General features: G+C 39.9%; 1 protein-coding gene and 1 long non-coding RNA gene across 3 annotated transcripts in view; both read left to right on the top strand.

The window, feature by feature from the left end:
• Window positions 1-8,317: 8,317 nt before the first annotated feature.
• On the top strand, window positions 8,318-19,143 carry LOC117029175 (uncharacterized). Its single transcript, XR_004424191.1, has 3 exons — window positions 8,318-8,541; window positions 9,084-9,213; window positions 18,984-19,143. It is a non-coding gene; the product is annotated as an uncharacterized LOC117029175 (long non-coding RNA).
• A 2,998-nt stretch (window positions 19,144-22,141) lies between these two features.
• NR1H4 (nuclear receptor subfamily 1 group H member 4) overlaps window positions 22,142-26,973 on the top strand; it is a 57,132-nt gene continuing 52,300 nt past the window's right edge. For both annotated transcript variants that reach the window (XM_033118098.1, XM_033118097.1), the window contains exon 1: window positions 22,142-22,276. In XM_033118098.1, coding sequence (XP_032973989.1) covers window positions 22,198-22,276 — 79 coding nt within the window. In that variant the 5' untranslated portion in view covers window positions 22,142-22,197. The remainder of the gene's footprint in view (window positions 22,277-26,973) is intronic.

Here is a 26,973-nt window from a genome sequence, read left to right as displayed (position 1 = left end):
TGTAGACTAGCGAAGGAGACAGATAAGGAAATAAACAATTGTAATAAAGATTAACAAGTCCTTTGAAAAGGATGAACATGGGTTCTTTGAGGGCTCAGGGGAGAGATAAATTCATGCGAATCATGTCTGATTTGGTAATTCTGCAAAGGGTTTACAAGCATTTGAATAGTGAATCCTAATACATGCTCGTTCTATGTGTAAAGACCTAAGTTTTAAGTACTTTGTTGACTTCTCTGTATCAGACTCATTTCTAAGGAGACCAACATCATGATTTTCATCATAGCTGATTCTGCTCCATGGTCATGACCTATATCCAGCCCCTGAAACACAAAAGGAATAGTGTAGATGCATCATCCCGACCACTGTAAAACTAAACATATACTTTACTGATACGTAGCTTTGTCTCCATTGAGGACAGAGAGCTTACCATTGAGCGATCAGCTAAGTTACCACAACAGATGGGGAACTTTCCAAATATAAAATGGGCCATGTCGCCAAACATGGTCCTCTGTGTACCTATTAAAAATCTTTTTGGAAACCTTTGGGTTTTCAGTGCAGGTTGGTCATGATATAGCACTTACGCCCCACACTGACCTTCATCTTTCTATTATAACTTTCATCGAGAACCTGCTGTGATTGTTTCCATCCACTTAACCCAGATAGCAGCACAGGGCATTAAACGGGTCATCCTATTTTAAGGCTATTTTGTTGCAAGAGTTGAATGCAGTTTGGACAGTCCACTCCAGCTGGGGCAGAAACAATTGAACACCTGCCTTGGGCAGAATGGAAGTTCTAAACAGCATTCCTTTTGTGTTCTAGTGCACAGCAGACTTTAGAAATGGTGTATGTCTAAAGCCCTCTAAGCAGCTGTACTTTTTCCAGCAAGGTGGAAAGTCACTGCTTCAGCTCTCAGCAGTGCCCAAGAAAAGAATTCTACTTTCCTATCAGGAAGACTTCATGTTGTCTGAGTTAATAGACTGGGCCAGTTCATTGTTGTTGGGGCTCAGTGAAAAATGAAAATACAAGGACCCTTGTTGAAAAATTGAGAATTGCCAAAGAATGACAGCAGAGCGTTAAATCAAGCGTAGGGCCTTCCTTCTAAGTGAGGGACCCTGTGTGACTAAACAGATCACACACTCATGAGACAGCCCTGTCAGTGGGTTGCTGGGAACTACACAGATCACAGCACAGCTGGTCCCTCCATCAGAGCCCTGGGACTGCAGACGTGGAAGGATACTTGGCTATCATTGGTTGAACATCCTCATCTTACAGGCGGGGAAACTGAGGCTTATAGGAATTAAATGCATTGATCAAGTTCCAAAACACAGCTGGGGAGAGGCAAAGCCAGATGTGTAACCATACACACAATGTGGAGAAGAAAGATGTGGGGAAGACAGGTACAGATTACTTGTCACACCCTGAAATTTATAATCTCCCTTATTATTAAACCATGACTTATGTTACACTATTTTTTTTAAAGTAGTCAATTGTGTACCTTTGAGAGTTCTATCACATTTCCATCAACATTTTTTTCCAGTAAAGAACCTAAATGGGATGTGTGTCCTTTTTCTTTCCCTTGTTTTCCTTCTCCACCAAATTATGTCCAGAATCCTAGTCTCATGGGCCCTGATTCAATGATCTTTTGACTGATCAGTGCTTTTCAAACGTTCTGAACTGTGACCTTACAACTGTCTTATACTGAAATCTAGGTCTCATCAACACACACATATATAAGTAAAACAAAAGCTCTATTAATTGGTACTTGTATTTCTACTTGCAATGCAAATATTTGCTATGCTTTTAAAAAATATACTATCTCATTGGAAACAAGTGCTGGTCACAACCCACTAAATTAATTTTTGTGAACCATACTAATGGGTCATATCACACAATTCAAAAAACACTGCTTGAATGTCCATGTTGCTTCTCTGTTACAAGGGGTAAGTGAGAACTGGAGGCGTTTCACGGGAAAACTTACCTGGAAAAAAGAACTATCAAGGTCCCCATGTGCAAAGGAGAAAGAAATAGACACATTTGGATACTTTGGGGGAATATAAATTGGTACAATTTTTTGAAGCAGTTTGCTAAATTTACTGTAGAATCTTAAAAATACGAAATATGATCAAAAGATACGGTGAATGTTTACATAAAAAAATTTATTACAGAAAAGACACATTACCATTAATCCCCCTCAAAATATTCCCTCTCGCTTCAAGCACACTTTCCCCATCGTTCTTGTCACTTTCTGAAGCAGTTCTGGAAGTCCTCTTTCGTGAGTGTCTTTACTTTATCTTCTATCATGAGAACGCTCCGTGTCACACATCCCTTCTGGTACGGCAATTTCTGTCAAATAAAAACATTACGGTGTGTCCTCATCCACCTTATTCACCGGATCTGGCACCATGCGACTTCTGGGTCTACCCCAAAGTCAAAATGACCATGAAAGATAAACGTTTTGAATCAATTCAGGACATCGAGGCAGCCACTCTGTGCAACTAAGGACACTCATGAAAGAAGACTTCCAGAACTACTTCAGAAAGTGGCAAGATCGATGGGTTAAGTGTGTTCGAAGAGAGGCGGAGGGTATTACGAGGGGGATTAATGGCAATGTGTCTTTTACTGTAATAATTTTTTTATTTAAACGTTCACTGTGTTGTTTGATCACACCTTATATATTCACTCTGATCCAATAATTCCACTTCTAGAAAATCAGGCCACGGAAATAATCATAGATGTAGCCAAAGATTTAGCTACAAAGGATGCATTGCAATATCATTTATAATGGAGGAAAACTGAAAACCATTCAAAGATTCAATAGCAGGGGATTGGTCAAATGAGGGCATAGATCTATGAATTGAAATAGTATACCACTATTAAATCATGTTATATATGTAATGAAATATTTAGTAATATCAAAATATTTATGAAATATTAAATAAGAAAAGCAGATTCAGTACAGTATATACCATATGATATCATTTTTTTATGAAAAGAGAAGACATGGATGTGTTTATGTAGCATTAAAAAGTATGGAAGAAAATATATCGAAGTGTTAGTAATGTATTCTATGAATCTATGGGTTGTGGGAATATAGGTGAATTTTATTTTCTTATGATTATCTGTACTTTCTAACTTTTCTACAATGACGATTACTACTTGTGTAATTAAAAACAACAACAAAGGACTCTTCTGAAAAAGACAGGGGCAAGGAAGACACAGAAGCAAAGTGTATGTGATGCAGGACCAGTGGAGAAACTAATTTGAGACTTCCTAAGTAAAATATAGTACGGTTTTATCTTGTGGGTTGCATATTCGATAAAACAGGTTGTGAATATTTTCTTTTTAGGAGGTTCTGATCACTAGGATTGACTGTATGTTCAGATGAAGGTTGAGCTGTAGTCTCTGTTTATAGGAGGGCAATCTTTCCAATGTAGACTCAATGACTTCAATTAGTCACTTAAAACAGCTGATTGCAGAGAGATGGGTCAGGCCGCCATATGGCTTCTAGATTCTGAAAGATTTACATCTGATGGGACCTGCCAGGTGCTTCCCTTCCCTTTCCTTCTTTTGAACCATGCATTTTCATGTGATAGTTCATGTTGATTTTCATAATAACCCTTTGAGCTAGGCATTCTTTTCCCGTGATGATATTATTTTGAGAGGAAAAAACTAACATGGACTCGCTCAAGATCATGTGGCAGGATCAGAGTCAGCACTCGAACCCAGACCCTTGACTCGAATATTATGCTTCCAGCACTGCCATGGTGGGGCACCTACCATGTGGCCCTAGGTCTTGGACTTTTTTCTGGTTCTCAGAGTACAGCTTCTTGAGAGTTGTACCTAACCACAGAGAAGAAGTTATTTAAACCTGTAGTGTAAGGACCATTGCAGACACACTTCTGATCAGCTGATTCAATGCTGGCACGGAGATTCACGTTCACAGTCAGGCTTGAGCCCATGGGGAAAGAGGCAAGCTCGATTATCCATGCTTTCACCCCTTTCCTCCCTTTGTGCATTTCAATGTCCCCCTGATGGTCACCACCCTGTGAAGCTGAGCACCCCGGCTCCTGACCCTAGGCGAGGCCGTACCCTCGCTATAGCAACATTCAAAATTTATCTGTTCTGCTTCCCATTTGCTTCAGGGTCTTTGATAGTAGTTTCTGATCTGTGATGAACTCATTCTTTAGGGTAGGTGGGGAAATTCTTCAATTAAAAAAAAAAATGTGTGTGTGTGGGGAAGATCCTAGAGAAGATAAAGAAGCCAAAGCATTAATCAAACAATAATAATCTCTATGGACGGAGATCATTTTTTGGCAGAATGGTTTTTCTGCTATGTACCTAATGCTACACCAGAGTTGATCAGTAACAATATGTGAATGATATCCTCCTTCATCGCTATACTATTCAGCAATTAATTGCAGTATTGCAGGACTGATAGGCACTTCATAGAGGAAATATTTTGATCTCACTTTGCCTGAGTTGATAGTGGAGTAAAGTAAAAGTATATCAGCTTTGGAGAAAACGAACTGAAGTTTAAAGCCCAGCTGTGTTGCTTTGATGAGTCACTGAATCTTAAGTCTTAGTTTTCTCATTCATAAAGTGGAGATAGTACTTCCTAACTGGCTCCTAAATTGAAAAGATGACACATAAGAAGCCCTCCTCCCCACAATGGTGTGCTGAGTCGACTTGCTCTGAGTCACGAGACCCAAGTGTTAAACTTCTGAGCTGGTTGTTAAACACAGCCACTATTAAAGAATAATTACATAAACTTACAGTTAAATACATTTTAAAAACAAAGGTAATAAACACTCAAAACTCATCGTATTCTGATTATTTTATTATGCTTAACACTTATCTATGCTCACGTGGTTTCTGTGTGGCCGAAATACTAAGTAATGGCGTGTTCCTGTACGTCTCTTCCAACTTCTTGTTAAGTGACATCACGTTGATAGTTTGAATTTGGCCATGAGAATATTTACACCATGGAAATAAATCTGTAAATCAGACTCAAATTATTGCTTTGTCGATCGTCTAAGGCAGGGTTTCTCAACCTCAGTACTATTAACGTTTGGGGCTGGGTAATTCTTTGTTGTGGAGGGATGTGCTGGGCATTGTACGATGTTTCGCAGCATCTCTGGCCTCTCTACCTACTAGATGCCAATTGCGTTCCCTCCAAGTTGTGACAACCACAGCTGTTTCCAGATATTACCAAACATCCCTTGGGGGCAAAATTGCCCTCTTCTCCTCAAAGACAGCGATGGGCCTTAGAGTTGGAAAACTAGGGCCATCACACAAAATTTGGCCATGAATGCTTTTGTATAGCCGGCCAGCTAAGAAGAGGTTTTAGATTTTTTAACTGTTGTAAAACATGACAGACACCACTTGCAGCCCTCAAAGCCTAAAATACTTTTTGACCCCTTAGAGAAAAAGTTTGCTGAGCTCTGGTCTATGCAATGGGGAACATATTAATAATGCAAGTTAAACTTCAAAGTGTGTCATGGTAGTAGCTGTTACATTGTGAAGATCACCAAAAAGACAGTTGAAGAAATGTTCTTCCAGTATTCAAAAACATGATTTGATTCAGCAAAGAAGCTGCTCATGTCACTGATGGACAAATGAATTTCCAACATATGTAGTGTTGGAGCTGAAAGAGGGTTTAGTTTAATGAATATAATTTGTAGGCAAGTAATAGTTTAACATTTGATCGCCTTTATGATTCCATGATAATAAACATATTGGAAAAAGAATTAGTGGTCTGGAATGCAATTCCATTTGTCAAATGAAGGTTGAGCTGACACCGTAAGTTGGTTACCAATACAAGAGTTCAGCAGAACTCAATGAAAGAATTCTGTGACAATCAATTGGCACAGAAATACACAAAAATTACGTACTTTATTATTTCTCAAACATTAGTTATACATTTGTTATCTCAGAAAAATTTAAAATAAACGTGTGTGTATGTGTGTGTGTGTGTGTGTGTGTGTGTGTACATCCCTCTCTGATAGCTGGTTGTTAGACATTTGCCAGAACACCACTGCCCCCACCTATCCTACCCCGATTTCTCCTCCACATTCTTAGTTGAAAAACACTGGCCTTCTCTTTACTTCAGGAGCTTCTCTAAGCTCTTTCTGCCTCAGAGCCTTTGCTGCTCCCTCTACCTTCCCCTGAAAGCCTCCCTTTTCTCCTCCTCATTACCTTTCACTTCCAACATACCTGAGATCCTTCGGATCTTAGTCCAGCTGGGCAAATATGATGGTGTGAAATGCCCAGAGGGGAAAAAAAAAGAACAGCTAATGCTTATAGAGCATTTCTGTGTACCAAGCACTCTCTATGTACAATACTTTGCATGTGTTAATTCATTTAATCCTTACAATAACACCATGAAATGGGTAGTAATTACATCTCCATTTTTCAGATGAGGAAACCGAGACAGAGATATTCCTCCTTGTGGCAAAAGCCTAGAGTCACACAGCTTGTATGTGGCAGAGCTGGGGTCTGAACCCAGGAGACAGGCTGCAGAGTCTGTGTCCTTAACCATCACCACCCACTGCTGTTGGAGAGAATGAAATCACAGCGTAGCCTCTTGCCATCACAGAAGAATTGGACCGGGCGTTCATGCAGGAGTCCTCAGGCAGCCCAGAGCTGCAGAGCACGGTGAGTGTCATTGCAAAGACTCTTCAAATGGATGAGGGAGAATTTACAAGGCTGGGGCCCCGTCCTCCTTGTGGTAAAGCATGTGTAAGGGAGCGTGCTTCAGTATATCGGGCACCCACGGGGGTAGTAAGTGTGAGCGTATAGGACCTACATGTGCTATTTAATAAGAGAAATAAAATACAGCATTCCTGACATGTTTGAGTGTGGCCTTCCATTAGCTTACTTTACAATGGGGAGTATTGTGTACACACACACCTACACACAAACACACATACCCATGTGTGTACACAGGCATTTTACTTTGGAAAATTGTTCTTTTCTCAGCTCACTCATTGATTCAGTTAACAAAGAGTTATGCAATACCTTTCCCGTGGGAGGCACTCTGACAAGTCCAGGGATAGAAACAAAGGAAAGTCTGCTCCCATGTTTGTCCTCTAGAAACTTTGTTCTTGCAACTATAACATACAAAGTCAGAGGAATTAAGGGACAATGAAAGAAATAAAAGATGAGGGAAGTTCGGTGAGGAGACTAGGGGCGGAAGAGGAATAGGGTTCCTTTCAGAGAGAACTCAGCATTTGTGATGGGTCTGGAAGCCGTGCGGCTATGAGAGGAAGGTAATTCAGGTAAAAGGAAGAGCTTGTGCAAGTCCATGGAGGCAGGAGAGCTCTGCACAGGTGGGCCAGAGGTTTGGGCCTCTGAAGAGACGGGATGTCAGAAAATGCTAGAATGATAGATTAAGGATCTATTGTTAGGGTGTGGAAGGGGTTCCAAACGTCAGGCCATACATAGCATGTTCCGTTTAGTTTTTAGATAATGGGAACCTTTGGAGATTTTTTTATTAGGAGATTATCTAGCAAGGGGCTGGGTACATAGTTTGTGACAACCAATCAATATTTACTCAATTGATAAAGGAAACAAATAATAATGGCTGAAATGTATTGGGTGCCTGCTATATGTCAGGCACTCTTCTAGACTTTTTACACGTTTTTCACTACACACGGAATTCTCACTGCAGCCCATGCTCTAGCTACTCCAACTCCATCTTACAGATGAGGAAACTGAGACTCAGAGAGGCGGTGTCTCGCTGAAGATCGTGACAAATGAGGAGGCGTCTGACCAGAACCCCCACACTGTACATCGCTATGCAATACAGAAAAGAGGAAAAAAAAGAAAGGAGAAAAAAAAAGAAAGGAGAAAAGAGTTATAGGGCCAGTGTTTTTGTTCGGAAAGGAGCTGTGGTAGGCCTAAATTAGCAGAAAAACAGGGTGGGTTGGAAGAAAGAGTCATTCCAAAAAAAGAACCCACACGAATCTGTTATTACTTGATATAGGAAGCCCGGGAGAGGGAAGGCCTAGAAGGCTCAGAGTTTCGAACTTCAGTTCCCGGCAGGTGGTTGGAACTATTCAAAGAAATTGGGGAGAGAGAAGGACAGAGACAGTTCACTTTTAGATGATGTGCACAGAAATCTGGGTACACAGAACCCCCAAAATGCAGCCTGAGGAGAAGTGTTTTAAAAGATGAGCTTCAGGGCACCTCTGCTTTGTCACATTCCCTACTGCGGGGCTCTGGGAGTGTGTCCTGGGAATCTCGAGGCTCTCCCGAGGTTCCTGTCTATGTTTATATCATTTAGCAGGGAAAGGATTGTTAATGACTAATCTGTGTCCACGAGGCACGGAGCCAAGGAAGACATGCTGCTGCTGGGCCGGAAGGCCGCCTGTGATCATCCACGGCTTTTGCTAGAACTCTCTCCTCCTCCTCCTGGAGTCGCCCCAAAACAAACCCGGATTCTGAGCGTTTGTAGAAAAATCGCTGGGATTTGGAGAGGAAGACTGGACTCAGAAACCTTCCAGGTCCTTGAAAGTGCATCTCTGACCTGAGACAATCGGAGTGAGTACCTGATTCCTCTGGGAGTGGGCTGTCTCTCCAACTCAAGGCGACAGAGGGGAAGTCGTCATGTAAAGTTTCTCTTTCAATCATGAATTGGTGGGAGAATAAATTCTAACTTAGTAGTGTTGGAGATGAAATCCTGAAAATTAAAAAAAAAAAAAGACAAAGGCAAATGAAAAGAAGCCAAAGTTAATGGGTCTGACTTACCTTGTTGAAAAATAAGTTGCTGACCTTATTGGAAAATTGTTTAGGACTATCTTTTTAACATCGTCACCCAGGAGAATCACTGGAGATAGTACATGTCGGAAGTGTCTCTGTTCTGATTCCATAGACAATTTGACCTATATCGTGTGCTATATTTTGGTCATTTATCAAACCCTGGTGTGAGTTCCATGTCAGATGGCTTGGAAACCAGGAATAGGACAATGTGTCAAGTATACTTCATTGAAAGTTTTTCCTGGGAGGAGAGTAGGTTTAAAAAGCTTTCTCTTTTGACTTCCGTTTTAAGCTCTTCTGTTGCTTTCCATTTCTCTTATTAATAGCAGATGGAAATATTTTCAAAAGATGGAAAATGTTAGGAAGAACTTTATGATTAAAATTGTCCAAGGTCTGAATCTACAGCTGAGGAATCTCCTGGTCTGCTTGCTGCCATAGAGGATCAGCACCTAGGAGGTAAGCCTGGCTCATTTCTCCCAATTGAGTTTTTATTTAGGAGGGAGGGGCCGAGGACGGGAGGCATGTGCACGATTCACTTTGGATTCTGGCTCTGAGAAACTCCCTAGCTTTTAAGAAATCTGGTGTCGCCACTGGTACGGCCTAAGAGCCCGCTCCGCATTACTGGCAAAAGGGGTAGAGAAAGATATTGGGGAGCCATCACTGGGTTTCCAGCTGTGATTTAGTCAATGATGCACACCTGCGTCTTTGAGTCCCCTCCCCCCCAATTTTGGACCTGTGCCATTTGCACCGTGGACTCTTCTGTTTTGCTGAGAATGTTGCAACATGGCTGATGCAATTCCGAGTTAGCTGATAAAATATTGGCCAGGGATGACATTCTCTTGTCCTGAGACCCTTCCTCTGGACTTGCAGCATTGTTTTCCAGCACACACCTCTGCCCTCCCCCCCCAGGTGGAGAGGGAAAGTAATGTAATCTTTGTCCTTCCTCTTGTCTCCACATCTCCCAAATCAGGCCAGACTGTAATGGAACACCCAATAGTTGTGAGGCCCTGAGAACTTGGGGAGGAAAAGAAATGTGTGTGTGCATGGGTATGTGAAATGGAGCTGATCGAATGTCTACTAACATGTCAGACAGGCTTTACCTAAATGGCCCGTTTCCTTCTCACAATAACCCTGCATGGAAGTTTTTCTTAGACTCATTTTGCAGATGAGGAAGCTGAGGCTCAAAGAGGACAAATAACCTGTGTATGGTCACACAGTTAGGACATAGCAGGACCTAAATATGAGGGCAGGTTTTCTGGCTTCCTTGCTAACCTCGATATTTTTGGAGGCTGAGAAAATTTGAAATCTTGAATGATGGGAGAGCAGGTGGACCAGCCTGCAAACATTTCAGCTGGACAGGGGAGATTTGTTAAGCCCCAATGCAATTGTGAAGATTCGTAAAATCTAGTAGGGCATTTTCTAATGACTGCACCATGAGCAGGGGAAGTAGAAAGTTTTCAGCATATTTTGCTTTACCCCAGAGGTCAGTCTAGGAGAGCTGATTGGAGAGTTCAGTTATCAGCATCTTAATTAAAGACTGCACAAACCCACCATGCTGTTGTGATTAAGGACGTCTGAGAGGAGCTCAGAATTCCTGCTGTGCACAGAGGCTATGGGTTATGAATGCCATGAGAATGCAAAAGGCTCATATCATTAGGTGGGTAAACATAGGAAGGAATGAAGATATCTGTTCTTTTCTTGATAGGGAGTGTTTTCAGTTTGCTCAGTCTCATTTTTTCCTCTTAAATTCTGGCAACATAGATCATGAAGGGGCTAAAAGAAATAGGAACAATTTTCTTCTTCCCAGGTATTTTTTTATTGCCCCTATATTTTCTTTCAGTGGAGATGTAGTACAAGGCAACACTACCTGAGTGTCCGTAGCCACTAAGCTTCATAGGAGGCAAAAGTCATCCCTAATAGAAATATATCTACCCTCCTCTTTTCTCTCCCACCTCGCTCTTCTCTGTGTAATCCCCTCACCCCTTTGCCCATCCATTGTGAGTGATGTTTTCCCCTTAGTTTTCTCCTTTCCAATTTTGGCACTAAAGCAACGTCTGCTATTCTTATTTTCTCTCCTCTTTGTAAATTTGTGTCAGTACAACGTTGTTATAACACAACTTGATTGCAAAGTGAAATAGTGCACAGGAAATAAAGTATTGCCTGGGAGAAAATACTTGCCCCCAGGACAAGAGAGTGTCGTTCCCGGCCAGCTCTTTGTTAGTTCTAAGAATTATAACAGAGTACTGGTGACTCAAATTAATATGTATGAATATAAAATACATTTTTATTAATCTTTTTGAAAGATAAAATCCTAATAGAACTTTGAGATTTGGGTTCCCATTTGCAAAAGATTTAGAAGGCTCTTTCCTGGTCCCAATGATCCTGGGATAACTTGAATCCTTTGTACTTTAATTAATGTCACTAGTTCAAGGAAAAGGAGAAACAGCATAGTTTTGCAGTTTCAAGTCCTGGCAAATGTATTTAACATGGTCATCTGGAAGACATGGTAAATAAGTTACTTGTCCATGGAGATAATAGTCTTGCTGAGGGATCTTGCTGACCAGAGAAAAACCCACTGTTCTGGGGCTCAGATCTCCCCTACCAAGCAGAGAACTACCTGCTATCATTTCCTAGAGAGCTACGGAAATGCTCAATGTAGATGCCAAGTCCACACCAGCCTGTAGCTTAAGGAGCAAACGCTGGTTGTGGTCCAGGGTTAAGAGGGCAGGACACAGTAACATCACTCCAAAGTGGTTGTGTGGGGGATCCTTATTCTCCTGGAGCCCAGACTCTGAATCTGAGGCCATGATTGGGCTTCAAGGGGCCAGGAACCCTTTGAGACTGCTTTTAAAAAAAATATGCGTTTTACAGAGGATTTTTAGGGTTGTCAAACTATTCTGTATGATACTATAATGGTGAATACCTCTCAGTATGCACTTGTCCAAACCCTTAGAATATACCACAAGAGTGACCCCGGATGTAAATTGTGGACTTTGGGTGATGATGACATGTCATTGTAGGTTTATCAGTTGTAACAAATGCACAACTGGTGGGTGTGGAGAGTGGGGGAGGTTGTGCATGTGTGGGGACGGGGTACCGTGTTTCCCCGAAAATAAGGCCTCGCCGGACCATCAGCTCTAATGTGTCTTTTGGAGCAAAAATTATATAAGACCGGGTCTTATAGTAAAATAATTTCACTTATTTGACTATAAGACCGGGTTAATATAATATAATATAATACAAGACCAGGTCTTATTTTACTATAAGACCAGGGCTTATATTAATTTTTGCTCCAAAATATGCATTAGAGCTGATTATCCAGCTAGGTCTTATTTTCGGGGAAGCACGGTACCCCGTCCCCACACATGCACAACCTCCCCCACTCTCCACACCCACCAGTTGTGCAACAACTCTTCTCCAAAAGAATTTAAATGTCGCTGCTTACAACATCCAACTATCTAATTGGCCAAATGGAGAATGGGAATGATATCCTCAATGCATTCATCTCATAAAAAAATTGCAACCTTATAACTAAGTCTAAAATCTCTCTTTCCTTTCCCCAAACCTATACTCCTCTACTTTCCTCTTTCAGTGTTAATATTTATAACACCCCTGTCTTTTCAACCACAGCCTAATATTTGATGCTATAGATGGAGCACAGCATATGTGGCCATTTCCCTAATGATGGTCATTAGGTGATTTCCATCTAACCTAAGAAGCAATGCTGCAATGAACATCCCTGTGCACAGGGGCAAAAGTTTCCCAGGGAAGATACCTAAATAAAGATTAGAATTTATTTTATTTTAATATACACTGCTAAAGAGTCTTCCAAAAGGACTAAAAACTATGCTCCCACCAGCAGTGTATGAGACCACGTATTTCATTATACTTACTCCAACTTTTAATATTTTCAAACTTGACAAGGTTCGACAATCTGGTAGGTGGAAATGGTATCTAGTTATATTAATTTACATTTTTCTAACTGTTAATCAGTTTCATATGTTTTGTATGTTTATTGGCCACTTGTATTTCCCTTTTCGTAAATTTCCTATTTGTATCCTTTGCCAATTTCTACTCTGGATTGTTTATGCTTTCTGTTTTTTATTTATAGGAGTTATTTGCATATTGTTTATAGTAATTTTTTGGCTGTTATTTATGTTGTAAACATTTCCTCCCAGTTTGTTCCACATATTTAGCGTGGTTTGTGGTGTTTTGATTTCTGTCTTCTTGATTTTAATGTACTCAAATTAATTCTTTTCCTATTTATTTCTCATTTAGTAAGTCCTTCTCGATCCCTACATTAAGAAAGATCATAAATGAATTCCCCTATACTTCTCCCAATAGTTTCATCATTTTAAAGTTTTTAATCCACCTGAGACTTATTTTCAAGAATGATGCAAGATGGAAATTTTTATTTCCCCGCCAAAGGAATAGCCACTTTTGTTGACACCATTCCTGAACAGACCATCTCCCCTCCACCGATTTGAGCTGAATCCACCAACTCAGCATAGAGAACGGTTTTTGGTAGCTCAGAACACAGCATGGTATTTTCCCTTCCTTTAGCCATTCCCACTGCATGACTTTTGCCTAGTCTAACTCTTACTCCTTCAAGACCAAGTTCAAGAATCAGCTCTCCACCCTCAGGAAGACTCCCCTCACTCTCCTAGTCACAGCCCTGCTTAAAACCCACCAATGGCTTCCATTTAGTATACAATCCAAACTCCTGACCACAGTCGACAGGTCCTAGGAGAGCTGCCTCCTCTCAGACCTCATCACCTGCCCTCCCACCTGCTCACTCATCTCCAGGCTCCCTGGGCTCTTGCTCTTCCTCCAGCACTCCAAGCCCTGGCCCTTGGTACTTGTTGCCCACTTGTTTCTCGGCCTAGATTTATTTTTCCCTGGCATGGCTTACTCCTTCTTATCCTCCACATCTCAGTTCAAATGTCCCCTTTTCCAAGAGTTCCTCCCAGATCACCCTCTCCAAAATAGTGTCCAACCACAGGACGTTAGCCCTTATTGGAAATCTTATCATTTGTTTACTTGCAAATTCTCCATCTTGCCCACTAGGATGTAAGCCCCATGAAGACAGTGATTGTTTTCTTTTTTCCCTTCTGCCTCATCCAAGTATTTCCTCGGTATTTCCAAGACCAAGATCCAAGCCTAATACAGAGTGGAAAATTAGTGCATGTTAAGAGAATGAATGTCCTTGCTTGTGTTCCCAAACTTGCGCTTTACCTCTATGACAGCAGTCTCCACACTATTTTAATGGGGTTTTCCTTCCCTGACTTTTCCAATAAGCTCCTTGAAGGATCATGATTTTTCTTTTTCCTTAAGAACATTCTTCTTGCCCTTGGGCTGAATCCAGGGCTTCCCTTGGGCATGAAATGTTGATGGCTAGAAGTTCACTTTTTTCCTGCCCTTTAAGTATGGGTTACATAGACATCCAACAAAACATATGCTTTGCCATCAACAACTAGGTCCATATAAGAAAAATGTCACCAAGGATGCTGTCTTTGGGTGTGAAGAGTTTCTAGGTAACCCAGCACATGTAGCTGGTTTTTATCTTTATCTTCTCAGAGCTGAGATTCTTCTAAATCAGAGTCAAAGCGATTAAATGGGAGCAGGGTGTTTCGAAGGTCTCTGCTTGCAAATGCTTTATGCTAAATCAGAGGAGCTCTAGCCCATGAACTTCCTGTGACACACAGTGTCTAAACAAGAAAAATTGATAACCAGAAAGTGGTAGTCCAAACTACTAGTCACTATGGGTCTTATCGTATTAAAAACAAACAGCACATACCGTTTCTGAAGTTATTCCTGGGTCCTTAAATGGAGACTTAGGTTACACATCCTACAAATAAACATAAAGTAAAATAAACATTTTGTCCCTGCTTAAACTTGGGATCATCAGGCTTCTTCCTCTCCTTTTTCCTTTCTCTGTGCTGGAGTCAAGTCCTTCCCATCTCTACAGCTACCACCCTGATATGCACCTGATAACCTCACTTCAGTGACAAATTGCCTGAATATTCTTCCTCCCTTCACTGCTTACCCTCCCTGTCCCACCTTTTCATTTAAGCAATCTTGAAGGTGCATTTCATTGTGCCACTCAAAATTTCAGTTAGCACCTCATTGACCACAGTTAGGGTCTCCCAACATTTTGGGAAGAAATTACTTTCTCCTCAAAGTCTCAAAAATGTGTGTGTGTAAAAAAGAGAGAATTGCTCAGTAAGCTTGCATATCTTTACAAATGAAGGAGCTTTTCACATACATAATTTCATTCAATCTTTTTCATTACAAAAGATTTCCTACATGCAAAAAAATAAGTAATATAATCAACTGCCTTGTATTTAACCCCCAGCTTAAGAAGGAGAGCATTTCAGTTGCCATGGAAATTCCCCAGGTACCCACCTAGACCTTCTGCACACTCTTCTGAATGTAGGTTCAGTGCTTTCGTGCATGTCTCTGTGGGTTACGGCAGGAATCGCCAGCTTTTTCTATAAAGGCCAGCTCCTGAGTATTTTAGGTTTTGCAGACCATGTGGGCTGTGTTGCAACTACTTAACTCTGCTACTATTGCATGAAAACAGCTATAGATAATATGTAAACAAAAGGGCAAATGTGGCCCATGGCAGGCTGAACTTGGCCCCATGAGTCATATGACCCCTGAATTATAATAATCAGTGGTAATATGTAGCATTGTTTTGCGTACTTTAAACATATATAAATCTTATCAAGCTATATATATTATTCTGCAACCGGATTCTTTTGCTAAATATGATGTTTTTCAATTTACCCATATGAATACATATAGTCCTAATTCATTCACTTTAAGTGCTATATAGTATTCAATTGTGAATATACTATTTCTTTATTGTTCCATTCTCTTGCTGATGGATATTTATGCTCTTTCCAATTTTTTTACTACTGGAAACAATGCACTGAACATTTTTGTACATGTCACCCTATATATATGTGTGAAAACTTATGAACAGTTCACCTTTTAATCTCTACAGCAGCTTTATTATTTAGATGTTTACAGCCTCATTCAGCTGAGGCTCAAGGTATAGTGTGGGGTGGGAAGGATGTTAAGTGAATAGTTCAAAGTCAGACGTAAAGCTATGAAAGGTCAGAATGGGTTCATCATCCTAATTTTCTCATGCTTTGTCCCCATGACATTTCTACTAGACTACAGCTATTATTCAGGTGTATTCAGAACACTGCTAGTTGTGAAAGGGGAATACAAAAGAAATATAAACTATAATTCCTGTCTTCCAGTTTACAATCTGGTGATAAAGTAGAGAAGACAAGATGAATGAAGTTAAATCAGTAATTGCCACACAAGGGGGAGGAATATAAATGACAGAGGAAGCATTTACGGAGAAATAGGGACAGTCATGGAAAAACATCTACAAAACTGAGAGACATGTGGGCACATTTGAGTAAATGGAGATATACTTTGTCCCTGAAAGGCAAAATTGGAAATGATAAATGTAAATCTTCCTACCTAAATATATAGGTTTGGTACCATCTCAAACTCTCAAAGAAGCTTTTTAAAAGAATGTGATACAAGATGTGATAGGTTATTATAGAGAATGAAAAGGTGAGAATATCTTAAGAAGTGTTGAAAAAGAATGAACAATAATAGGAAAGGATGATATTGATACAAGATACACGATCAATGGAAAACTAAATTCAGTTTAAATCGAAGAAGGCTCATAAATCAATGTGAAAGGAAAAAACTATTCAACAAGCAGTTCTGAGAAACAGTCACCTTGTACCATAAACTAAAAATAAAAAGCAACAAAAATAAGTTTTAAAATCAAACATATTTAACTATATACAATGCAAACTTTTTCAGATAAAGATAAGTAAAAGGCAAATGAAAAGGTATGTAGCAAATACCCCAGAATGCTAATACATTCAGGATACAAAGAACTCTTCTAAGTTAGTAAAAAGCATGAACCCTTTCATAGAAAAGGACATAAACAGAAAATGGAAAGAAACTATTAGAGAGAGAGAGAGAAAGGTAAAAAAATTTCAGTTTCACTAGTAATCAAAGAAATGCGATTTAATACAGTGAGAGGATTTGTCACCTAGCACACGAGAAAAGATCATTGTAAGTGAGAGTAGGTAATGCCAGGAGGTACAGTAAGAAAGGAGCTCTCATCCACTGCTGAGGGGAGTGTAAATGGAACAAAAAAGTTATAGAATGCAGCTTGGCATTTTGGAAATGCTTTTCTGTATTGTCTGAAATTTCTGCAATGGCCCTTTTATTTTAAAAACACTTTCATTAAAAAATAAAATTTAACAGCTTTTCAAGAAAACAGTGCATGAAGGCAGGGACATCTGTGGGCCAATTCAGATATTTTTCATTATCTGCTCTGATTCCAAACTTAATCTTTTGCGTATTAACACATACATGAGTTCATCTGAATAGAAATGATGGCTTCCTGTTATCTGGGCTTTTATTACTGACTTCAGAGAATTCTTAGGCTCTCTGTCTGCAGTTTCTCAAAGTTCATTATTTAAACAGAACCTTTAACTGTATTTCTAAGGAGCTGTTCTTCCTCTTGTGCACGTGCCCTGCCAATGTTTGTTGTGGCTGCTACGTGACAGTGGTGTCTTCCTTTCTTGTCTGCACGCTCTCTCCCCAACAACAGACGGAATTTTCGACTTGTGTTCTTTGCCATGAGGAAAATGAGCTGACCCTATTTGTACTGATAGTTTAGTAGGCACTAATAGTGACTAGTAATAAACTCAGTCCAGAAAACTTTTTATTTGACAACTTAAAATCTTAAAGTCACTAGAAGTTATTTTAAAATTCAAATTTATGTACGTATTTTAGTTACAGAAAAGTATGATAGGATGATCAATATTAGAAATTTAAGCACAAAAATGTGATACATGAGGGTAAGATGCTGCAGTGAAATGGAATGAAATGTGAACTCAAGGAAAACCAAGAATGATTTAAAAAATTTCCAAGTGTTAAAAGACATTTTGTATTTCTTAGAGGGATGAGGGAGGATATTAAGTTCCTATGGTATTTAGACTTAATTGAATAGATTTGAGAGTAATGTGACAACAAGCAAAATTTTCAATTTTTACAGTAAGTCAGAAATTACATTTTTTTGCAACTATTGTATTTTTTTAAGTGAAAAACTTTAGATGTCAACCCATAAATATGTTGAGAGTGCATATTGTTTTTCAAACTTCGTGTAGGGAGTAAATGAGAAAAACTATTCGAAAGCCACTAATGTAGAGAACTCCCATTGCTTATTCTCAGCCTATAAAATGACTCTTTATGTGAAAGGGAAGATTTGAAGGCAAACAAACAAACAAAAAGGCTCCAGAGCTAAGGTCTGGGGTCTTCTAAGAGTTAGGCTTCCTATTGTAGTTCTTCCCCCAACAAGGGGTAAAGAGTATTAGCGAGAGGAAGACACAGAAGTAACCCTAATTAAAGAAATAATGTATGTGGAAACATTTACCAAATGCTTGGGACACAGTAGGTGCTCATTAAATTACAAGACAATTAAAACTAAAGCTGCCAATTCCAAGAAGGAGCTGTTAAGAGGTAAAGGAGACCCTACTATTATGAGATGTATATAATTAAGTGGATTTATACCCCCAAAGGTAATCATTACGTTTATTCATAGTTTACCTATAATGTTACTAAATACTTTAAAAATTTCTTCTGTTATTTGTTTAAGGCAAAGATTAACAAACTTTTTCTGCAAAGGGGTAGATCGTAAATGTTTTTGTCTCTTTGGTCCATATTGGGTATGTTGCAACTACTCAACTCTGCCATTTTAAGGAGAAAGAAGCCTTAGATTTTTCCATAAACAAATGGATGTGTCTGTGTGCCAATAAAACTTTATTTATGAACACTTAAATTTGAGTTTCCTATCATTTTCATGGGTCATGAAATATCCTTTTAATTTTTTCAACCACATGAAAATGTGAAAGCATTCTTTGATCGCCAGATGTACTAAACAGATGGTGGGCCAGCTTTGGCCTGTAGGCAAGTTTGCCAAACCCTGGTTTAAGGTATAGTGTTTAAGGGCCCTTTATACTAAGAGTGGGCATAATATCTGGAAGGATACATAAGAAACCGGTCATTATAGTTGTATTCTGCTAAGTGAGATGGGTGATAGAGCTGGAAGACTTATTTTTCAGTACTGTTTGAATTGCTTACGATTTTTAAAAAGTTTTCTTTTCTTTAAACCCCTTCAGGAATCATAAGCCCAGCAAACCTGATTTGAGCAGGCTAACTCTGCTCCCTATCTGGATTCTGGAGGGCTCTGCTGCAAGCTGATCAGGGACACTCACACAGAGGCTCTCCAGCCAGGGGAAATAACCCAAATGATACAGAAGTAAGGGAACTGGACTTTCATTTGGGTGAGTGATAAAGTCTGTCCTTGGTGCCAATAGGAGCATGAAATCCTTATCTTGCGCCATTTCTCGAGGAAGAGCATGCCAAATGTCAGGGAATTTGGCAGAACTAAGCAGAAGAAACAGTTAATACTGATCATTTAGCTGAGCCAGCATTTCGTGAGCACCTATTGTATGCCAGGCCCTTGAACTGAAGGTGCCAAGTTTGTATGAACTTCTAGAGGAAAATACATATATTGTAAGAATCCCCAGTGAAGATGATATTATACCTAGGAAATATCAGAGAGCTGTAATGAGCAGCAGAAATATGGGGGAGGTGGATTAACATGGCTGAAAGTTAAAAAGACAGGCTATGAGAGAGAGCACAGAGGGAAACCTGAAATAAGAGTCACAGAGCTGAAATCTCCTGCTTTTTAAAGACCGGAACAAATGGGTCTCAAATTACAGAGTGTTTAGATATTAGGAAAAATTCCTGGCTGTGCACATTGTGGGTTCCAGAAATTACTTTTATGGAAAACTGTGGAATTTCCTATTCCAAAGATAGGGGAAATTCTATCCAGAATGATAGTTGCCTGAATTGGGGGGTGGGGGAAACTTTTCAAGTCATTTATTACACACTATTCAGACACATATATACAATTATCATATATAATTTATATATATATATATACATTGATTATATATAATTATATATAATTATACATGTATGTACAATTCACACACACATATTGAAACTTGAATTTCCCAAGTCCTCAAATAGCTTGTGAATATGAATGAGGCCCCATTAATAGCACAACTCAGGTTTTACTGGCTTGTTCCTCAGGACCGCCAGCTCCCTCCCAGAGTCCCCTCCCCCAAGTGTTTCAGGAGTACCTTAGGGTCTCCTCATGTTTGTCATAATCCAGTCTGCTCTGGCCACTTCTTCAACTACTTTTTGTGTCCATTAGAGAGAGCAATGCCCAACCAGTGGTCCCAGTTCCTCTGCTAGGTACTTCTCCGTGGGTTAGGGGCTATTACTGCTATTTCACAGCTTCCCCAGAAGGTCCCGAGTCTTCTTGGGGTCAAAGCTCCATAGTGATACAGAACTTTCACATCCCTGTGGAGTTGAAAGGAGCTCTCTCCTATCTGTTGCATTTTATTAGAAGCTTCTACCTTATACTTCCCTGTTTAAGCTTCATTTTAATTTATAATCCTCTCTCTTGTCACTCAGGGTGGCAGGAAGGCCTCTTGAATCTAGCACAAGTCCCTCAAACACTGTGCTACACTGAGAGTTACCCATTTCCCTAATGACTGTGGCTTTGCTTCAGGGTGAAGTTCAGAGTTCTTGGCTCCCTCCGACTTTAGAATGAGTTTTCTCCCAACAAGCCTCTTGGCTTACTGGACAGTAGAACAAGCCTCTTGGCTTACTGGACAGCCACTGATACACCAGAGGGACCCGGATATGTCTGCATTCCCACAGTGCCCACAGTTTGTATTCTTTCACAGGAGGCTCTCTCTCTCTTTTTCTAAATGTTTCAACCTCGCTGGTCTCTTCTCATCACTTCAGATGTGCCCTAGTATTATCTATATTTAAAAACTGCCCCTGAAACCACATCCTTCCTCAACTACTTCCCTATCTTGTCTCCTTTTCGCACCCCACCTCTCTATTAGAGCATTCTGAACTTTGCTTCATTAACAGCTTTCATGGCAATATGTAATTATCTGCACATTGGTGTGATTATTTTTTAGTGTCTCTATTCCTCATTAAACTTGGTGTCATAGACCATGGATGCTTTTTTCTCTTCACCATTTTTTCTCCAAAGATCCAGCCCAGAGTTTAGGGCAGAATAAGTCCTCAATAAATGTTTTTTGAAAGCATGAATAAATGAATAAATGCAGCAAAGTCTGTCTGGTGGATTACCTTTCCAGCAGCCAAATGGATCTGGCACTTGCTTCCGCTTGAACTGGCCGTTTTGCTGAGTGATAGAGAAGAAAGAAATAGAGACACAGATAGTAGGAAAGTGCTAATGAAATAGATATTAGTACAACAAAAACCCTATGTTCTCTTCCTGAGTAGCACATATAAATATTTATTTGTAAACAAAGTCATTTCTTTGTGGAGATGGATAAAACTTTTGAAAATCACCCTCAGAAAACAGCATTGGAAAAGAGGTTCTTATAGCACACTTTTCATGATTTTACCTTTCAAATCACTTCTGGGAGGTAGAGGACATAGTGGAAGGAAAGAAAAAAGGAAGGAAGGGAGGGAAGGAAGGAAGGAGGGAAGGAAAGGACATAGAGATATAACTAAAAGTGAACACTGCCTCTTGCGTTCTTGGATTAGTTCTGGACATCTTAGGATGAAACTTCAGACACTTTGGTGAGATTTACCATTATTTTTCTTTTTATCATAACTTTTTTTTATCCTAGATAAGTACATGACCAAGGTAGACCATGAAAATGAAAATGCAACCCCATGAAATTCTCTCTAAAAGGCACAGATAAAGATCCTGGGGAACATTTTCTGAAGTTTTGATTTGCTGACATAGTGCCTACTGAACTTAAGAAAATTCCAGCAGGAGTGGTCTTAAATCACTTTCATGTCTTTGCAAAGACCTATTCAACTTTAAAATAAAATTTAAGATAATAAATCATTGATTCATCTTACTTTAAGGCCTTTATATTTGCTTCTGTTTTTTCTACATATAAAAGAAAGACAACCAAAATGTCATCATGTCTTGTTGAAATCTCTCAAGTGTTGAATTGAAATGAAAACATATGGTGTTTTCCCTGATAAATTAGAGTATCTTTTCTGAAAGTACATGTCCTGGACACTTGCAAGTCCAAATGAGGTGTAAAAATGAGAAATATTGAGAACAGATATGTACAGAAAGGCTTTGGCAAAATGTCTACAAAGGGAACCACTTACTGTTTTGTAAATTAGCTTGTTCTCTCCCTATCTTAACCATCTCCCCTATCTCCCCAAACTTTCTATTTATTTATTTGCCTTTCAGGGTGTTTTATTTTTTTTGAAGACCACCATAACGAAAGTACATTCTCAAATAGAAAAGTTTGGATGGGATCAAAAATGAATCTCATTGAACACTTCCACTTACCTGCCACGGATGAATTTTCTCTTTCTGACAATTTATTTGGTAAGTTGTCAAGTTCATTTAAATATAAATAAAACAAACTACAATTTGGAAATACGTGAGAAAAAACTCCTAGATGATGAGTGCAACAGTGAGTACAAAAAAAAAATTTTTGTTACAAGTACTTAATAAACATTAGCTGCTATGCAAGGTTAGAGGTAGATCAAAGCTTGGATTCATTGAAACTACTAATGGCATATATATGTATGTATATATATGGACAGCAAGACTCAGAGAGCTTTGTGACATGTCCAAGGCCATGAGGCTAGATAATTAACAGAGCTGGGAGTAGAAACAGATTCCTGCTCGAGGGCTAATTCTGATGTTATTATAGCACGTACTAAAGTATGAAATCATGATTCTTATGGTTTAATATTATACCATAAAAGGCTGAGATTACTTAGTTTATAGTTCTGCAGTAGGTTTGCTGTCCACCATTCTTCCAGTGCTGGGGGACATATGGCACAGTGTCAAGATTAGTCATTTAAACTGGATTGCGGACAAATTGTACTAAGTTGTTTTCAGTAGATGTGTAACTAGATGACACCATAAAATGATATATATTGCTCCACTTTATGCATTTATGAAAAAAAAAGTCATTATAAAGAGTTTCAATTGGGGACATCAACAAAGAGTCAGCAGGGGTAAATTTTGGGTGGGGCAGGGAAGCTTTGTGCCGCTCTTAAAATAATTTCCTTCTGCATAATAACTCTGCTGAGAAGGTTAAATGTTCCCAGTTTTTCACTTTACACTGACATATGAACCATGATAGACTATGACAGTGAAAATGCAAACACTTGACATTCCACCAAAGTCAGTGTTTGAAGGTATAATCCCCTATTTGGTTGCAGACATCCCCGGGAGATATTAATTAATAGCTTATGCTATTACCTACCAGTCATTAGCATCTTAGTCTGTAAGGTGTATCAGGTCATTTCTTGATAATTACTATTTGTATTACCTCTTTACTCGTCTACCTTCCCCCATACAGTATGAGAGCCTTTAAGGGCGGGGATGATATTTTATTAATCCTAGCATGCACTTGATAAATAAGAATCAAGTCATAAATAATAGAAGGGAAGGGGAAAAGAGGTTAAGGAAAACAAGAGATGTTTATCAGTAACTCTCAGAGCGACCAAAGGCAGCAGTAATTATTTATGAAATACCAGTTCTCAGACATACTTGCTGCACCTTATTTCTTCCATTTGGCTTTTCTTCATCCTGTGGATGCATTCAAGGCCAACAGGCCCTACCTTCATGTCCAGCTACTTGACCATTTGCTTCTGGCCTACCCTTCTACAAATCCTTAAAATAATCAGTGTATAAGCACCTTTCTAATTTTTGCCCTACCAATCAGAATGCGCAGGATAATTAGCAAGTAGGTACATGTCGTAGACTAAGGAAAATTCCATGTAAGATTATTTTTTCACATAAAAACTTCATTTCCTGCTCTGAAATTTTATGATTGCATGTTAAGATCTCCAGGCAAGCACATGAGGTTGAAGGTTGACCTCAGCAGCCATGAGGTGAAAAGATGTGAGTAGACAGAGAAACAGTTGTGAAGGTGCTGTTGAGGGAGAAGCATCTGAAAGTGATTGCTAAGGAAGCACTCTGACTCATGCTTTCAGTGTGGCTTTTCCCTCATCTCTCCTTTGCTGTACTACATTCATATCTAGCTTCTTAACACTTCCTTTAAGGTTTCTGAGAATATATACCACAAGACGCATAAGCTACGTGTGGTTCTCATTCCTGGCTGGAGTAGTTTTCTCAAATCTTCATCTGGTCTCCTCTCCTGGGAAACTAATCTGAACCATGTGTGACCATCGGGAATGCTTTTTCTTTTCCCCATTAAGTTCTAGAGCCAGGTCTAAACATTGTTTCCACATCTCTTTCTCCGAGGGCCTTGGTCTCTTACCTGAGCTAAATGTACGCCAGAGTAGGGGATGAAGACTTTGATTCTTTTACTACTCCTGCTCATCTTCTTTTGGGTCCTGATGACACTAATGAATTCTATGGACTTCCCACCCTGAGCTTAGGGTACAGAGCACCAGGGAAAAGACTGGTTCATGGATGAGTAGCCCACAGTGCCTACCCACCACTCCTGGATCTTGAGATATACCAGAGATTCAGAAGTGTTAACTCATGGGCTCAACTGTCCAGAGAGCTGGACTCAATGGCCTCACTGTGTCATCGAAAATAGCAAACACGTTGTTACAACAAGGACAAGTGAAGTTTATGATACAGCCTATAGATAGCTATCATTTCTTCCATCTAAACCCTGAGCATTATATGCTGGGCATTGTAATAAAGCAGGAATAAGAGAGGCAAGCTCCTAGTGAAGGAAACATGCAAATAAATAAACAAGATAATATCAGATCATGAACGGTAAGTGCTGTGAAAACAACAAACCAGCGTGACGTCATAGTAATTGGAAGAATGGGGCTGCTGTAAATGTGTGGTCAGAGAAGGGCTCTGGGGAGTTAACAGTGGAGCTGATACCAAAAGATGAGCCAAGGAGAACATTCGAGGTGGAGAAAATAGCAAATTCAAAGGCCCAAAATCTAGAATGGACTTGGAAGGGCCTTGTCTTTTCATTTTTATTTAGGGCAGTCGAAAGGATCTAGAAACTGACCCTGGACCCCTCTAAAGAACTGGACCCTGCATTTCCATTAACTAGCATTTGTCAAAGGAGATTATTACACTTGGAATTCTAGAACCCCTGTCTGACATTGGAGTCCACAAATTGCTACACCTGTCATTTTAAGAAGTGGTGACTCAGAGGACACCTGGTACATGGCATGACTTTTAAAGTGGCCCTGGCTGGACATGGTTACTATAAAAGCTATAATTAAATCCCAACTTTAAGACATTAAGAAGGTGACATGAAGAGTATTCAACAAATACTGATGAGCACTCACTAATGGGCAGTGGAGACACTGATGACCTTTTGAGTGAGACCTTACAGCTCTCCTCGAGAGGGCTGTGAACCCTTCTCTCACCAAGGGCTTTGCTTAAGGTGAAAGGGAAGCATCTCCACCCATATGAATGGTTACCCTGAGAAGCGGAGCCCGAAGCCAGGACTTGTGTGCGGGCTGTTTATGTGGGAGGTTTTCCCAGGGAGCAGAAGTGGAGGACCAGGGCTATGAGACAGGGAAGGAGTGAAAACCACTATGAGATGAGTTATGAACATCACTGCTGTGGGCAAGGGGAGCTGGATGCCACTAGGAGTAGCATAGGAAATTGTCCACTGAGGGACCAGGAACTGGGGTCGGAAGGAAACACATGTTCTGACCTCTGGCTCCTGCTTGGTTGAGGGTCACTGCTAGGGGCATTAACTCCCCTGTGCTTCTGGGCTGTGTTTCCGCCACTCCCAGTGGAACCAGGCCAGGTGGTCTCCAGTGGTATTGGTGAAGTTGTGGGCAGAAAGCCAAAAGATGTGTGATGGGCTCTTGAAATGTCAGCATGAGGGGAGTCTAAACTCACATATAATCATCTGCTTCAGCTGCAGCTGAAATGAGAGGTGTGCTAAAAGATGTGAAACCCGAGGGGTCTGTCACACAGTAGATTGCCCAACCCAAATTAATTGGAATAATCAAAGGAAGGCTAACATTTGGGGGAGGGGGCACAAATTTGCTCTATAGTTCTGTTTTCTTAGGCTGGTCCTTATAGAAAAGAAGGAAAGAAGCTTGGACAGAGTGGAATTATAAAAATGGGGCTGGAATCACCTCATGAGGTCCTTTTATTTATCCTGCTGCCACACATCCCTGACAAATCCAGATGGGAATCTAGCTCATCAGTAACTCAATCCATACACAGGACTCGGAATGGAAGGACATGGTGACCTAAAAGAAAGATACGTCTCCTTTCCTTTGGGAGATCCCGCAAGCCAGGAAACTTGGTCAAAGATTAATTTAGTGGGTTAAGAAAGGCTTCTCTGATGAATGAAGAAGGCAGGATCTTTAGGCAATTAGTGCATAATAAAAAGTAATAACGACAAAGTCCACAGCTTCCCATGGTTTCACATAGTGAACAGGGTAGGAGGTGGCATGTTAGTTAAAATCTATGTATTCTTTTAGTAAATTGTGGTTTAAGAACTAAAAAAAAAAAAAAAATCACAGAATTTCAGACTAAGTAAATAGAAAAGCATTCTAATAATAGCATGGAATAAGCAATTGAAAATGTGGTCTTATGCTACCTTACCTAAAGTACCCTGTGCAATGAGTCTGGTTCACTTAGCTCAGTGATACTGGGAGAAGTTCACTGAAAGTGAGTGGAAAGAAGCAATAAAATGGAAAGAAATAAAGTCTCAGAGGCAATTGAGACTCCCTGAACTTCAGTTTTCTCCCCTCTATAAAGACATTCACTTCACAGCTTATTGGGAGGACTGAATGGCTGTGCGGGAAAGTGTTCTGTAAACTACATCATAGAACAGTATAATTAGTCCAGGGCTTGATGTGTAGTTGTTATGATTTAAATTGTTGAAATGATAAACACCACACTGCTCATTAAAGGACGGAAGTTCTATTTATCTTAACATTGTTGAGTGCAAAGAATTTTCAAGGAGTCAACAAACACTAACGTTATAGAAATAAATTTCGGGGTGCCCTAAGGAAGGAAACACATCTTCTGTCTCTCGTTAGCATTACAGCACTGCCACCGACAGCTACTAAATCCACGGTTTTATAATATTTTTATTATTG

The sequence above is a fragment of the Rhinolophus ferrumequinum genome, chromosome 10 (genome assembly GCF_004115265.2).
Source record: "Rhinolophus ferrumequinum isolate MPI-CBG mRhiFer1 chromosome 10, mRhiFer1_v1.p, whole genome shotgun sequence".
In the NCBI taxonomy this organism is placed as follows: Eukaryota; Metazoa; Chordata; class Mammalia; order Chiroptera; family Rhinolophidae; genus Rhinolophus; species Rhinolophus ferrumequinum.
The sequence above is the reverse complement of the archived record's forward strand: the minus strand, read 5'-3'. Positions and strand labels throughout refer to the sequence as shown.